Below are 15,246 nucleotides of genomic sequence, written 5' to 3'. Positions count from 1 at the left end.
TCTTGCATCTCAAATTGTCATTGATGTACATCAAAAGCAGTAGTCCTTATACTGAAAGCTAAGGAACTTCACTAATTACCACTCACCAGCCTTGAAATCAACAGCATAAACTATGTTTCCCTGCCAAAACTGCTCTCTTGTTCCATTAGTTTCTGTTTTAAGTACCCACATCTGATATATTATTAAATACCTTCTCAAATTTTCATGTAATTCATGCTATCTGGTCTTTCTGTAAGTTTTTAACTAAGAATGTATTCTAAATTCATCAAATTGGTCATAAATGATTTGTTTTTTTTTAAAGCAAATCCATGTCCTCTCTCCTTTGTTAGTTTATCCATGTTCATGTGACTTTTCCAAAAACGTTCTCACTACTGACAGCAAAATGTTATATCACATTAGCCTCTTTTTAAAGAAATAAAGGTCCTATATCAATAGCAGGTCTGGAAGACTCCAGACCAAAACTGCACATTTTATTAGGCTTGCTTATTTATTTGAATTGGGGGAATTTTCTACCATAGGGTTACTGCCACCTTCCCTGTCATCTCCCTTTGAGTTTTGTTTACACATCAGGACATGGAAATCAAATGATCAGAAACTTGGCAAATACCTCATTGATGTATATACTAATATTGTCAGAAGTATTTTGGCATAGATATTATTGACAATAACAATATTTTGTTGAATTTCAAAATATCAAAACTGCACAATAGGATGTCATTAAAGTTGTCACTATATTGCAACTTAATCTTTAATTAAAATTAACACCATGTATCACAACATAAACAATTTCAGCTTGATTTTTTTCCAGAGTATAATGAGAGCCCAGAATCACTTGCATTCCTAATGGGCTATTAGCAGTAATATATTTATTTCAGAAACCATAAGATTTTACAAATCTCATGTAAAACTCCTAGGCACATTTGGAACTGTATAATAAAAACAAAGAATTTCCAAAACATACTTTATCAGCTGCATGTTTTTAGTACCCAAACCATCGCTTGATCATTTGTCAGAAGTTGCATTGCATAGTTTCATGGTTGAAGTTAGCCAGACATTTTTTGTTACAATGGCTCTACAGAAATAATTGAACTATAACATGCAAAATATTCATAACAGCAAATCCATTTAGAAAATACAAAGGAGTAAAATTATTTCTTGAGATGCTATATCTAAATCCATAGGTTAAAGCATCCTGAAGTTAACACAATCTGAATCTAAATAGAGACCAAGTAATACAAGGAAATCCAGCATGTGAATTCTGAGATTGTAATTGCTAACGGAATAATTTTACTGGTTATTAGACTTTCACAGCAATTTTAGAGTCTGAAGTTAATTTTGTTTTCATTCTGGCAATATTTGTGTTTTGAAAACTACATACAGTGGAGGACAGAAAATTGTTCATGACGTTACTCACTATCTTTCTTGCAAAACTGGTAATAAACTTACCAAGAAGACAAAGGATCTGAACCATGATGCTTCATGGGCCACTGAAATTGCGAAATTTCAATGACACCATCACAGAGTAACTAAAAAATTGGTGGCATCATTAAAAATTGTTTTTAAGTGAACTATTGAAAGCAGGTACTTCTGCTTGGGATGAAGAAATATTGTCAAGCGACTTTGAAAACAAAATTAGTGAATAAATCAGAATTGCTCAAGGGTAATACCTGTTACAGCCACAATATAAATGTAAACCTTTGTGAATTCCTGGGAAAATGTGCTTTCTCTTAGTTGCAATAAACTGCACCACAGTTTATAGATAACAGAAACTATGAGAATGTTTGTCCAAGAACTTCACAGCAATGTTATTCCAAGCACGTTTTAAATCTAATGTATTGAATTCAGTCATGTGGGAGAAAATTCACTCTCTCTATTTAGCCTTCCATAAACCAGGCAGAGCAGAATCAGAAATCAGATGCATCAGTAGTGCAGACAGTGATTCCCTTTCTTCCTACCCATGGAAATGTGCTTGGTTTTTGTCAAGCACTGCGGAAACTAGAAGCTGTAACAAATGAATGAGACATAGCCCTCCTCACATTTCTCCCAATATATTGAGCCCAACAAATTAGTATGAATTGGGGTGAAAAGGAAATTCAGTCCTAAATTTAACCAACTGAAACTGGTGAAATAAGTGTTCAATAATATTAGGAAACAGTTCTAGTAGGGGCAGTGATATTTGAAGCAATATTGTAAACTTAAAATTAAAATCAGATATTAATATTCCATTAACTCCCAAGGTGGCTATAATGTAGCAATGAAACTTTAAATATCTGTTCAGATCTTAGGGTTCAGCTGTTCTTGGCAAAATGTGAACATAAATGGTCTTCGTGTTTAACATTTTCAAAGACGAGTCATTTGTAATTCCTGAAAGAAGATAAACCTTATGAGTAACCAAATTATTTCAGTTAAATAATCTCATAATCATAGATATACACTGCGGTTAATTTTAAAAATAAATTCTCTATCAGATAACATTCAATTTTTATAGCAAAACATCTGAGTTAAAATTCAAGAGTATTTGAATAAAACCCAAACTACAGAAAGACTAAGTTACTAACAACCTTCCTAACTGTATGCAATCAAGACCTCAGACATCATTGTACAGTTATAATATGACCTCCCAGCTCTTGCACTCAATCAAGAGCTGAAATGTACAACTCATTAATGAGACTATACATGGTGTATTACTTACTAGGTCTGGAGGATATTCCACTTTTGCATTATTTATAGAGTCAGAGAGAAGTACAGCACAGAAACAGGCCTTTTAGCCCATTAGTCCATGCCAAAACCATTTAAACTGTTACTCTCATCGACCTGCATCCGGCCCTCCATATCCCTACTGTCCATGTACCTATCCAAACTTCTCTTAAACATTGAAATAAAGCTCGCATGCACCACTTGTGTTGGCAGTTCATTCCACACTCTCATGGCCCACTGAGTGAAGAAGTTTCCCCTCTTGTTCCCCTTAAACTTCTCACCTTTCACCCTTAACCCACGGTGGTTGTAGTCCTACCCATCCTCAGTCGAAATAGCCTGCATGCATTTACCCTATCTATACCCTTTATAATGTTATATAGCTCTATCAAATCGCCTCTCAATCTTCTATGTTCTAAGGAACACAGTCCTAACCTATCTAATCTTTCCTTATAACTCAGGTCCTCTTGACCCGGCAACATCCTGGTAAATTTTCTCTTGCAACCTTGTTTCTATCTGTCCTGTAGGTAGGTGACCAAAGCTACACACAATACTTCAAAATAGGCCTCATCAATGTCATGTACAACTTCAACATAACATCTCACCTTCTGTATACAGCACATTGATTTATGAGGGCCAATGCATCAAAAGCTTTCTTTACAACCCTGTCTACCTGTGATGCCACTTCAAAGAATTATTTACCTGTATTCCCAGATCCCTTTGTTCTACCACACTCCTCAGTGCCCTACCATTCACCAGGCAAGACCTACCCTGGTTGGTCCTACCAAAGTGCGACACCTTGTACTTGTCTGTATTAGATTCCATCGGCCATTTTCCCAGCAGATGTAGATCCCTTGGCAAGCCATGATAGCTTTCCTCACTGTTCACTACACCCCCAGTCTTGGTGTTATCCACAAATTTGCTGATCCAGTTAACCACATTATCATCCATTGTTGATATAGTGGACAAACAACAAAGGACCCAGTGTTGATCCCTGTGGCACACCACTAGTCACAAGCCTCCAGTCAGAGTGGCGACCTCGATGTCCCGCTGTAACCTCTGACAGCCCTCCACACTATGCACAACACCCCAACCTTTGAGTCATCAGCAAATTTACAGAAAGTCAAAGAGATGCCATTCAAGAGGTTTATTTTGTTGTATCTTATTGTGAAGTTAGAATGAGGCAACAATGGACTTTATATGTTCACCTTTGGGTGTTGACACTAAAGTTAAGATGCAGTTAAATACCACAGCATTAACATTTTAATGGCTGGACAAGGAATGCAAATGCTCATCTAAAAACGAAGGAAGTTTTATTCTGTGCAGCTGCAAATGAGTTAAAAGCAGCATTCAACACTTGAATGTGATTTTGAGAGACACAGATTTCACATCAGTAGCGATGTTTCTGAAACACATCACTTCATCACTGAAAACATTTCAGAGCTTCAAATCTTTTTATAGCCATAAGCCAACACAAACTCATTCTATTAGTGCAGATCAGGACAGTATCATGGCCAGTACAGTGACTAACAAAGCACTCAACCTTGAACTGTATGGGTTTCTTGAGACACTTGTCTTAATAATCCTAATAAATCTGAACAGTAAATATTTCAATGGATATGACATTTTGTTTACATTATACTATATTATTTTTTTCCAAACAATTATAATTTATATGATACTCTCATTGTAAGTGTGATGTTCAACAGATTTTCATTATTTGGGAAGTACTTAAGAGTAATTGAACATACTTAAGTGTTTCTCTTTCACGGGTGCATCTTTTTGAGTACTGGCAAATTATGCTATTATGTATCATTATCTGGACAGTTAGCCACATAATTAAAATTCAACTCTAGATGACAGAATTTCCCAAACTAAAATAGAAAATACTGCAAATGCTCAGCAAGCTGGGCAGCGACTATGCAAAGAAAAAAGTCTGGGATGGGGAAGTCATAGATAAGACTGATGCAAATGATGGTGATACCAGTTGAGACTCAGTGTAGGTAGCTTGTCAACTGCAGTTGATCTTTCTAAAGGAGATGTGTGTAACACAAGACGAATGAGAAAATATGAACAAGGAAAAATAAGATCAATGTAGCAAGTGTAAGCTATAAAACACTACTCTTGCTGGAAAATGGACACAAAAAAACAATGTTGGAAATATTCAGCAGGTCAGGTGTTGTCTGTGGAGAGATAAGCTGAGTTAATGTAGCAAGTTTTTGAACTTCAAACAGAAAATTACCAGTTCTAGCAATTCAATATTGCATCCTAAATATGTTCCTGAAGCAAACATTGGACTTTGTTTGACTACTCAGGGCCCAAAGACAGATTAGAGTGGGAGTATGATGGAGGGTTAAAGACATCAGCAACTGGAAGCTCAAGGTCATCTATTCAGTCTGAATGAAATTGACTGCTTTGAATGAGTCTTTACAACTCTCCATCACGTGTATCATTACCAACACTTGCAGCATTCATTCTCTTACTTCCAGAAACATTCCTTTTGTCCTCTTTAGCCCTCCCTTCCTGCAACTTAAAACATGCTTGATTCCTATGCTTTTCCTTACACTAATGAAGGGCTAATGGTTCCTTAAGGTTGTCGCAGCCGGGGGGTGTTGGGAATAACCTCCCATTATGTATTAAATGCTCCCAATGATGCGCACGTCAAATAGCCTCTAACAACCAAGTCTACGTGTGCCTTAGCAGAGCCGCTTCTACTGACAGTAGGGGCAAAGGCCGGTTACTGCCACTTTAAAAAAGTCTCCTTGAGCAGATGAGGTTCATTAGCTGTGGTTGGCAGAATGAAAACTCTGATCTCAAACCTCTACTGTCTTGCAGCTATACCCACTCAAGGGGAAGGCTTCTGGAGTAAACCCTAAGGAAAAATCCGGAGCTGGAGACTGTCTGGCAGTCCTACTTTGAGTTCAACACTGACTGGCAACATCCCTGATGCTGCTGGTGCCAAACTTCATCGGTCTTTGTCGTTCCTTTAGATTTATTAGCTGTGTGGTGAGGGGAAGCCTGCTGCATGTGCAACAGCTTGCTTTCCATATCGTACTTCCCTGGCTTATGTATTGACTTCAACAGCTAGGATGCAACATCCATGGTCGATCCTGACCAAAGGAGACCATCATTGAAAAGCAATTGACCTAAAATGTCAACTTGATTCCCCACAGATGCTGCTTTATCTCATTTATAGTTTTAATCCCAATATTCAGGATATCAAACCTTATGCTTTGATCTTTGCTTTCCAATTGTGGAGGAAATTTGTTATTTCTATTCCAAATGAGAATCAGAATTACATTACTGTCGCTAATCATGAATTATAATTACTATAATTTTTATTCTATTTGTCAATTAAATGCAATTACATACTCATTTGGACATGTTGCCTTCCCCCTGTAGATCACAGAGGGTGCAAAACATCAATTATGTTCTTGTTGCAAACAGCTGCTTAAGTTAAAAAATGGTCAACATCGTAAAATCAAATATTTATGTAGCAACCTTCAGAAAGTATTGTGAGATAGCATTATTTATAAAATAAACATTTTCCAGTTGTACTCAAACATCACAAGTCAGTCATGTATAATTTGTGGACCACACATTTCTGGGCTCTGGGTTATCTGCAATAAACTGACTTTATTCCAGCACTTGGTATGCTAGAAATCACACAAATAGTAGTTTCAAACAGTATACACAAGTCCTGAAGAAGGGTCTCGGTCCAAAATATCGACTGTTTATTCATTCCCATAGATGCTGCCTGACCTGTTGGGTTCCTCCAGCATTTTATGAGTACACACAAGAGGTTCTACAGATGTTGGAAATGCTGGGGTAACTCAGCAGGTCAGGCAGCATCTAAGGGAAGTGATAAAGGGTTGACGATTTGGGCTGAGACCCTTCCTCAGGACTGAAAAGAAAGGAAGAAGAAGCCAGAATAAGAAGGTGGGAAGGATCTTGAAAGTGACAGATGAAGCCAGGTGAGGAGGAAGGTAGTTGGATGGGAGAGCAGTGATGAAGTAAGAAGCTGAGAGGTGACAGATGAGAAAGGTAAAAGGCTGAAGGAGGAGGAATCTGATAGGAGAGGAGATTCGACCACGAGAGAAAGGGAAGGAAGAGGGGCATCAGAGGGAGGTGATAGGCATGTGACAAGAAAAAAAGAGGTAAGAGGGGAGTCAGAAAGGGGAGTAGGGGGAGCGGGGGAGAAATGACTGGAAGTTAGAGAAATTGATATCCATGCTGATGTTCAGGTGGGAGACAACCCAGACCGGGAAGGTGGGGTGGGGGGGGGGGTGTGGCGGTGTTGCTCCTCTGACCCAAGAGTGGCCTCATCGTGGAGTAGAGGAGGCCATGGACCAACATGTTGGAAAGGGAAAGGGGATTGGAATTAAAATGGTTGGCTAATGAGAAATCATGTTTGCTGTGGACAGAGTGAAAGTGCTCTACAGTATCAAACAGTATGACAGCAAGCTTAAAATACTGAATGAAAACAGGGACAAACTCTGCAGAATTATTTATAATCAACCACAATGGTCCTATGCTCAGTAATATATGAGAAATAACCTAATGAAAAGAAAAAAAGTGCATAAAAAGTTTTATGATAGGAACAAAAAAAATGCATAATTTGACCATTACCCACATTACTTTTTCTTCTTCATTTGTCTCAGTTCAAATTGATTGGTGTGTCTCCAAAAACCACAGTTAAGATCAGGAATTCAGCAAATTAATTAATGCAGTACATCAGAGAACTGTAATACAATGTCACCCAGGCATTTCTTTGAACTTCTCCCTCCTAAGCCATGAAAAATTTCCTGCCTCATATTGTTAAAGTGGCACTGAACCATTCTCAAACTCAACAAAGGGCACCAAGGTTGCCAGAACAGAACACTTAAAAAAACACAGCATGTGGCAACACATTATGATTTGACGCCCTAAAAGACTGAGCATAGATAAAGTTAGCAAGAAAGTGATGTGTGTGTGTGTGTGTGGGTATTTATCAAAATACAAAATAGCCCTTAGGGAGTAAAGAAAACTCTAAGTTATATATTCATAAGGAGAACAAGACCAGTGCATGCAGTCGATGAAGGACCAGAGTTCCTTAGTGGACTACACAAATCCATTGATCACTATATTCTGGCTAAACTGAACCATCAAAAGAAGTAATTACTCCCCAGTTCTCCTGGCTTTAACTTGTACCTTCAGCAGAACATACCTTTTGTATTGGCATCGTCAAGACACAACCTTAGTTTTTTGCTTCTGAGGCCAAACACTTTAGCTGTCTCATGAAGAAGTCCAGAATACGTCAGCCCAGTCTGACCAGCTGGGTTCTCCAGCAAAACAGCCCCAACTGTTCCTTTCAGGCATTCTATAGAAGAAGAGCAGAACTTGTTAGCAAAGTGTTAAGAAAATAACAATCAAATTTCTACCACACATACAGATATGAAAGAACAATGCTAATAGATCAGTTGGGTTGTATTTCTGTCAAATCCACATTCATCTTATTTCATTACAAATATAAGTTTCACCACTTCCTTTACTCATTTTGAGTTCAAGTGATGTATTGAAGCAACTGATCATAAATTATGAAGAACTCTGAAATGGTATATAGGTTGCCTAAAGAGAACTTTGGTTTTCTTGTTTTTTTTTTAAAAAAGATAGAAATTCTGACCCTCATATTAATAATAACAATCACAACTACATCACAGGGGTACCTCCTGCAGAACACAAATCTACTAAGTTGAACTCATGACACTTCATTTTGATCTTAAAATAGAGACAGACCAAAAATTTCAGATTTTAATCTAAGATTTATATCTTGAATGCAATTTACTTATTTTCCTAAACAATAAGCAAGAAAAATGCAGAAACTATTCAGCAGTTTAGACTGCATTGATGGAAAGGGAAAGACATGCTTAAGGCTGGTCATCTTCCATTACGTTCGGCATAACCAGAATCAAAATCAGGTTTAATATCATCGGCATTTGTCATAAAATCTGTTATCTTTGTGGCAGCAGTACAATGCAATGCATAATAATAGAAAAAACATGAATTACGATAAATATTTTAAACATTTAAGACCATAAGATATAGGAGCAGAAGTAGGTCATTTGGCCCATCAAGTCTGCTCTGCCATTCAATCATGGGCTGATCCAATTCTTCCAGTCATCCCCACTCCTCTGCCTTCTCCCCATACCCTTTGAAGCCCTGGCTAATCAAGAACCTATCTACCTCTGCCTTAAATACACCCAATGACTTGGCCTCCACAGTCGCTCGTGGCAACAAATTTCACAGATTTATCACCCTCTGACTAAAGTAATTTCTCTGCATCTCAGTTCTACATGGACGTTCTTCAATCCTGAAGTCATGCCCTCTTGTCCCGGACTCCCCTAATATGGGAAATAACTTTGCCATATCTAATCTGTTCAGGCCTTTTCACATTCAGAATGTTTCTATGAGATCCCCCCTCATTCTCTTGAACTCCAGGGGATACAGCCCAAAAGCTGCCAGACATTCCTCATACGATAACCCTTTCATTCCTGGAATCATTCACGGGAATCTTCTCCAAACTTTCTCCAATGACAGTATATCCTTTCTAAAATAAGTAACTCAAAGCTGCACACAAATCTCCAAGTGTGGTCCACAAGTGCCCTATAGAGCCTCAACATCACATCCCTGCTCTTTTATTCTATACCTCTAGAAATGAATGCCAACATTGCATTCGCCTTCTTCATCACTGACTCAACCTGGAGGTTAACCTTTAGGGTATCTTGCACAAGGTCTCCCAAGTCCCTTTGTATCTCTGCATTTTGAATTCTCTCCCCATCTAAATAATAGTCTGCCCATTTATTTCTTCCACCAAAGTGCATGACCATACACTTGCCAACATTGTATTTCATTTGCCACTTCTTTGCCTATTCCCCTAAACTATCCAAGTCTCTCTTCAGGCTCTCTGCTTCCTCAACACTACCCGCTCCTACACCTATCTTTGTATCATCGGCAAATGTAGCCACAAATCCATTAATCCCATAGTCCAAATCAATGATATACATCGTAAAAAGCAGCGGTCCCAACACCGACCCCTGTAGAACTCCACTGGTAACCGGCAACCAGGTAGAATAGGATCCCTGTATTCCCATTCTTTGTTTTCTACCAATCAGCCAATGCTCCACCCATGCTAGTAACTCCCCTGTAATTTCACGGGATCTTATCTTGCTAAGCAGCCTCATGTGCAGCACATTGTAGAAGGCCTTCTGGAAATCCAAGTACACCATTTCTACTACATCTCCTTTGTCTACCCTGCTTGTAATTTCCTCAAAAAATTGCAGTAGGTTAGTCAGGCAGGATTTTCCTTTCAGAAAACTATGCTGGCTTTGGCCTATCTTGTCATGTGCCTCCAGGTACTCCATAATCTCATCTGTAACAATCGATTCCAACAACTTCCCAACCACTGATGTCAGGCTAACAGGTCTAGAGTTTCCTTTCTGCTGCCTCCCAACCTTCTTAAACAGTGGAGTAACATTTGCAATTTTCCAGTCATCCGGTACAATGCCAGAATCTATCGATTCTCGAAAAAACATTGTTCACACCTCCGCAATCTCTCCAACTATTTCCTTCAGAACATTCCATCAGGTCCAGAAGATTTATCCACCCTCAGACCATTAAGCTTCCTAGGCACCTTCTCAGTCGTAATTTTAACTGCACGTACTTCACTTCCCTGACACTCTTGAATGTCTGGTATACTGCAGATGTCTTCCACAGTGAAGACTGATGCAAAATACGCTTTCAGTTCTTCTGCCATCTGTGCACCTGTCATTACAGTACCTCCAGTGTCATTTTCTATTGATTCTACATCTACCCTCAACTCTCTTTTACCCTTTATATACTTTAAAAAGCTTTGATATTAGTCACCAGCTTCCTTTCATAATTCTTCTTTTTCTTCCTAATGACCTTCTTAGTTTCCTTTTGCAAGTTTATTAAAAGCTTCCCAATTCTCTATCTTCCCACCAGCTTTGGCTTCCTTATAATGCCCTCTCTCTTGCTTTTACTTTGGCTCTGACTTCACTTGTCAAGTCATTTGTCACTTGCATGTTAAATTAAATAAGTAGTGCAAAAATAAATTAAGTAGTGAGGTCATGTTCGTGGGTTCAATGTCCATCCAGAAATCAAATGGCAGAGTGGTAAAAGCTAACTTTGAATTGTCCAGTGTGTGCCTTCAGGCTTCTGTACCTCCTTTCTGATGGTAGCAATGAGAACAAGACATGTCCTGGGTGATGGGGGTCCTTAATGATTGATGCCGCTCTTTTGGGCTATCATTCTTTGAAGATGTCTTGGATACTAGAGCTGACTAAATTTACAACTCACTGCAGCTTATTTTGATCCTGTGTAGTCCCCCCCGCCCATACCAGAAAGGTGATGCAGCCAATTAGAATGCTCTCCATGGTACATCTGTAGAAATTTGCGAGCATCTTTGGTGACATATCAAATCTTCACAAACTCCGAATAAAATATAGCCTCTAATGCACCTTCCTTGTAGCTGCATTAGTATGTTTGGACCCTGGATAGATCCGCAGAAATACTGATGCCCAGTACTTGAAATTACTCACTCTTTCCACGTCTGATCCCTCTATAAAGACTGGTGTGTGTTCCCCTGTCTTATCCTTTCTGAAGTCCACAATCAATTCTTTAGTTTTACCGACATTGAGTGCAAGGTTCTTGCTGCGACACCACTCAACTAGCTGATACATCTCGCTCCTGTATGCCCACTGGAATTCTGCTAACAATAGTTGTGTTGTCAGCAAATTTATAAATGGCATTTGAGCTGTGCCTAGCCACACAGTCATGGGTGTAGAGAGAGTAGAGCAGTGGGCTAAACACACATCCCTGAGGTGCACTAGTGTTGACTATCAGCAGGGTGGGGATATTATTTCTCATCTGCAAAGATTGTGGTCTTCTGGTTACAAAGTCGAGGATCCATTGCAGAGGGAGGTACAGTGGCCCAGGTTTTGGAGCTTTTCAATTAGAACTGTTGGGAGTGATTGCATTAAATGCTGAGCTATAATCAATAAACAGCATCCTGATGTAGATATTTGTATTGTCCAGCTGATCCAAGGCCGCGTGAAGAGCCAATAACATCTCATCTGCTGTAGACCTATTGGGGCAACAGGCAAATTGCGTGGGTCCAGTTCCTTGTCGAAACAGGAGTTAATTCTAGCCATCTCAAAGCATTTCATCACCGTATATGTGAGTGCTACTGGATGATAGCCTTTAAAAACATAAAATTATATTCCTGATATGCTGCAGCTATCAAAATAAGCATTTTGAACCTATTCCTATATTGAGAATATAGTTTGTAAATTAATATTCTATTTTACTAATACATGTTCTTTCTGTGCTTAAGATTTTTGTGTGGAGGTCAGTCTCTTGGCTTTGTTTCCAGTTTGGAGGAATGGCTTTTTGGCAGCAACTCTTCCATGAAGACCACCTTTGACAAGACTCCTCTGGATGTGGAGGGGTGTACTTAGGTTCCAATGGTTCCTGTGAGTTCAGAGCTAACACCAGCAACGCACTTCTTTCCACTTAGAAAGTGTGTCAGTTTGATGGATCTCTCATCTGCTGCACTCAGTTTCCGCGGCTCACCACTGCATTTCTGGTCCTCAACCTTACCCGTTTCTTTGTGCTTCTCAGAAGAGCTTGGACAGAACAGCTTGAAGCTCCTGTCTGCGTGACATTTCTGCTTGGGTAAGACCTTGCTGATGCTGGACGACCACCTTGCGTCTTGTGGTTATGCTCACTCTTGCCATGGTGTCAAAACATTCTTTCACCACTGAATGTTAAACTGTCACATCTGCCACACCCTCACCTTTTAGTCTGGTTACTGTTTGCCCAGATTGATTCCTTTTCAATCAGCTTCTGTTTCAGTTAATCAGTTTAGCTCATTGAACTCATTACCTCATTGATCATTAGCACCTGTTTGTTATCTTTGTTTAATAATGTACTGAGGCTATAGACTTGCAAAGTAATCAAGTTTTTATTTGAAAAGTAGTCTATATTACTTTCTTTAGTGAAATACAAAAAAAACTCTGTACATTTAATTTTTTTGGAAAATAAATGTTTGGAAATCTAAAATTTGCTGTTTTCTACTGGCACACTAATACAGAAGACAAAAAACAAATACCTAAAACAAAATTTATATTAAAAAATCTAGGGTGCCTAAGACTTTTGCACAATACTGAAGGTCTTTCAATATTTAACAAGTTTCAAAGATTCCCCCATTTCTTCTAAACTCCAGCGAGTGCAGACCCACAGCCATCAAACACTCCTCACAAGTTAACTCTTTCATTCCCAGGATCATTCTTATGAACCTCCTCGACCATCTCCAATTCCAGCACGTCTTATCTTAGATAAGAGGCCCAAAACTGCCCACAACTGCTCCAAGTGTGTTCTGACCACTGCATTATAAAGCCTTAGCATTACTTCTTCGCTTTTATATCCTCATCCTTTTGAAATTAATGCTAACAATGCATTGGCTTTCTTTGCCGCCAACTCAACGCTGCAAGTTAATCTTTAGGGAATACTGCATGAGGACTCCCAAGTCTCTTTGCAGCTCTGATTTCTGAATATTCTCCATTTAGAAAATAGTTTGCGCCTTTATTCCTTCTACCGTAGTCTGTGACCATACACGTCTCTACACTATATTCCATCTGCCACTTTCTTGCCCATTCTCTTAATCTGTCTAAGTCCTTCTGCAGACTTCTTGCTTCCTCAACACTACCTGTCCCTGCACATATCTTTGTATTATCCGCAAAATTGGCAACAAAGCCACCAATTCTATCATTCAAATCATTAACATATAACATGAAAAGAAGCAGCCCTTACATCAACCCATGTGGAACACCACTAGGCACTGGCAGCCAACCAGAAAAACTCCCTTTATTCCCACACTTTCCCTACTGCCTGGCAGCCAATCTTCTATCTATGCTAGTACCTCTCTCCTGCAATAACATGGGCTCTTATCTTCTTCAAAGGTCTTCCAAAAATCCAAGTAAATAACATCCACCGACTCTTCTTTGACTATCCCGTCTGTTATTTCCTCAAAAAATTCCAACAGATTTGTCAGACAAGATTCCCCCTTACGTAATCCACGGCCTATTATACCATAAAGTACTGCATAATAGCATGGTTTCCTTGCTATTATACAAGAAAACTCAATTATTATAATATAATTGATAGACTGAATAAACAAAGTAAAAAATTCTCAAGTTTAAATTCACTTGATTCCATTCCTGAGTTTGGTACATTTGTTGTTATTTGCAGAGTTTTCATTAACAGAAAAGGAATTTGCAAAATTTGATGATGTAATTACTTTCACGTCTACTTTTACAGGTAGACCATCTCAACAAATTCCGAATCTCTTTATTAATCAACAAGAAGTTCGGATCTCGGCCTTCACCCTGCCTTGCGTAGCTGGATCCTGGACTTCCTGTCAGATCGCTGGCTGGTGGTAAGAGTGGGCTCCCTCATCTCTGCCCCTCAACACATGTCTCTCAGGGCTGTGTCCAAAGCCTCCTCCTTTACTCTTTGTATACCCATGACTGTTTCACCACCCACAGCTCCAATCTGCTAATTAAATTTGCTGATGATACTACATTCAAATAACAATGAGGCAGCCTATAGAGAAGAAGTCATCACCCTGACACAGTGATGTCAAGAAAACAACCTCTTCCTCAATGTAGCAAAAACAAAAGGAGCTGGTTGTGGACCACAGGAGGAATGGAGACAGGCTGACCCCTATTGAAATCAATAGATCTGGGGTCGAGAGGGTGAACAGCTTTAAGTTCCTCAGCATACACTTCACCGAGGATCTCACGTGGTCTGTACATAACAGCTGTGTGGCGAAAAAGGCACAGCAGCGCCTCTTTCATCTCAGACGGTTGAGGAAGTTTGGTACGGGCCCCCAGATCCTAAGAACTTTCTACAGGGGCACAATTGAGAGCATCCTGACTGGCTGCATCACTGCCTGGTATGGGACTGTACTTCCCTCAATTGCAGGACTTCGCAGAGAGTGGTGTGGGCAGCCCAGTGCATCTGTACATGTGAACTTCCCCACTATTCAGGACATTTACAAAGACAGCTGAGTAAAAAGGGACCGAAGGATCATTTGGTGACCCGAGTCACCCCAATCACAAACTGTTCCAGCTGCTAACATTGGGAAATGGTACCACAGCATAAAAGGCAGGACCAACAGGCTCCGGGACAGCTTTCAACACCAGGTCATCAGACTGATTAATTCATGCTGACACAACTGTATTTCTATGTTATATTGACTGTCCTGTTGTACATACTATTTATTATAAATTACTATACATTGCACATTTAGACAGAGATGTAACAAAGACTTTTACTCATGTATATGAAGGATGCAAGTAATAAAGTCAATTCAATTCAATAATAAAGTTACGGGGGATATGGAAGGGCAGGAATATTGCTACCTTTCAATTAAGTAGCATCTTTAAAGTAGCAAAACATTTTAAATTGCTTCACAAGATACTTTATCATGAA

The 15,246-nt window shown here is 39.2% G+C and overlaps 1 protein-coding gene across 2 annotated transcripts in view; it reads right to left on the bottom strand.

The window, feature by feature from the left end:
• Nucleotides 1-712: 712 nt before the first annotated feature.
• Nucleotides 713-15,246, bottom strand: part of iars1 (isoleucyl-tRNA synthetase 1) — a 202,722-nt gene continuing 188,188 nt past the window's right edge. For both annotated transcript variants that reach the window (XM_072280984.1, XM_072280983.1), the window contains exons 33-34: nucleotides 7,901-8,053; nucleotides 713-2,364 (exon numbers count right to left, since the gene is read on the bottom strand). In XM_072280984.1, coding sequence (XP_072137085.1) covers nucleotides 2,282-2,364; nucleotides 7,901-8,053 — 236 coding nt within the window. In that variant the 3' untranslated portion in view covers nucleotides 713-2,281. The remainder of the gene's footprint in view (nucleotides 2,365-7,900; nucleotides 8,054-15,246) is intronic.

The sequence above is a fragment of the Mobula birostris genome, chromosome 16, assembly GCF_030028105.1.
Source record: "Mobula birostris isolate sMobBir1 chromosome 16, sMobBir1.hap1, whole genome shotgun sequence".
Classification (NCBI taxonomy): Eukaryota; Metazoa; Chordata; class Chondrichthyes; order Myliobatiformes; family Myliobatidae; genus Mobula; species Mobula birostris.
The sequence above is the reverse complement of the archived record's forward strand: the minus strand, read 5'-3'. Positions and strand labels throughout refer to the sequence as shown.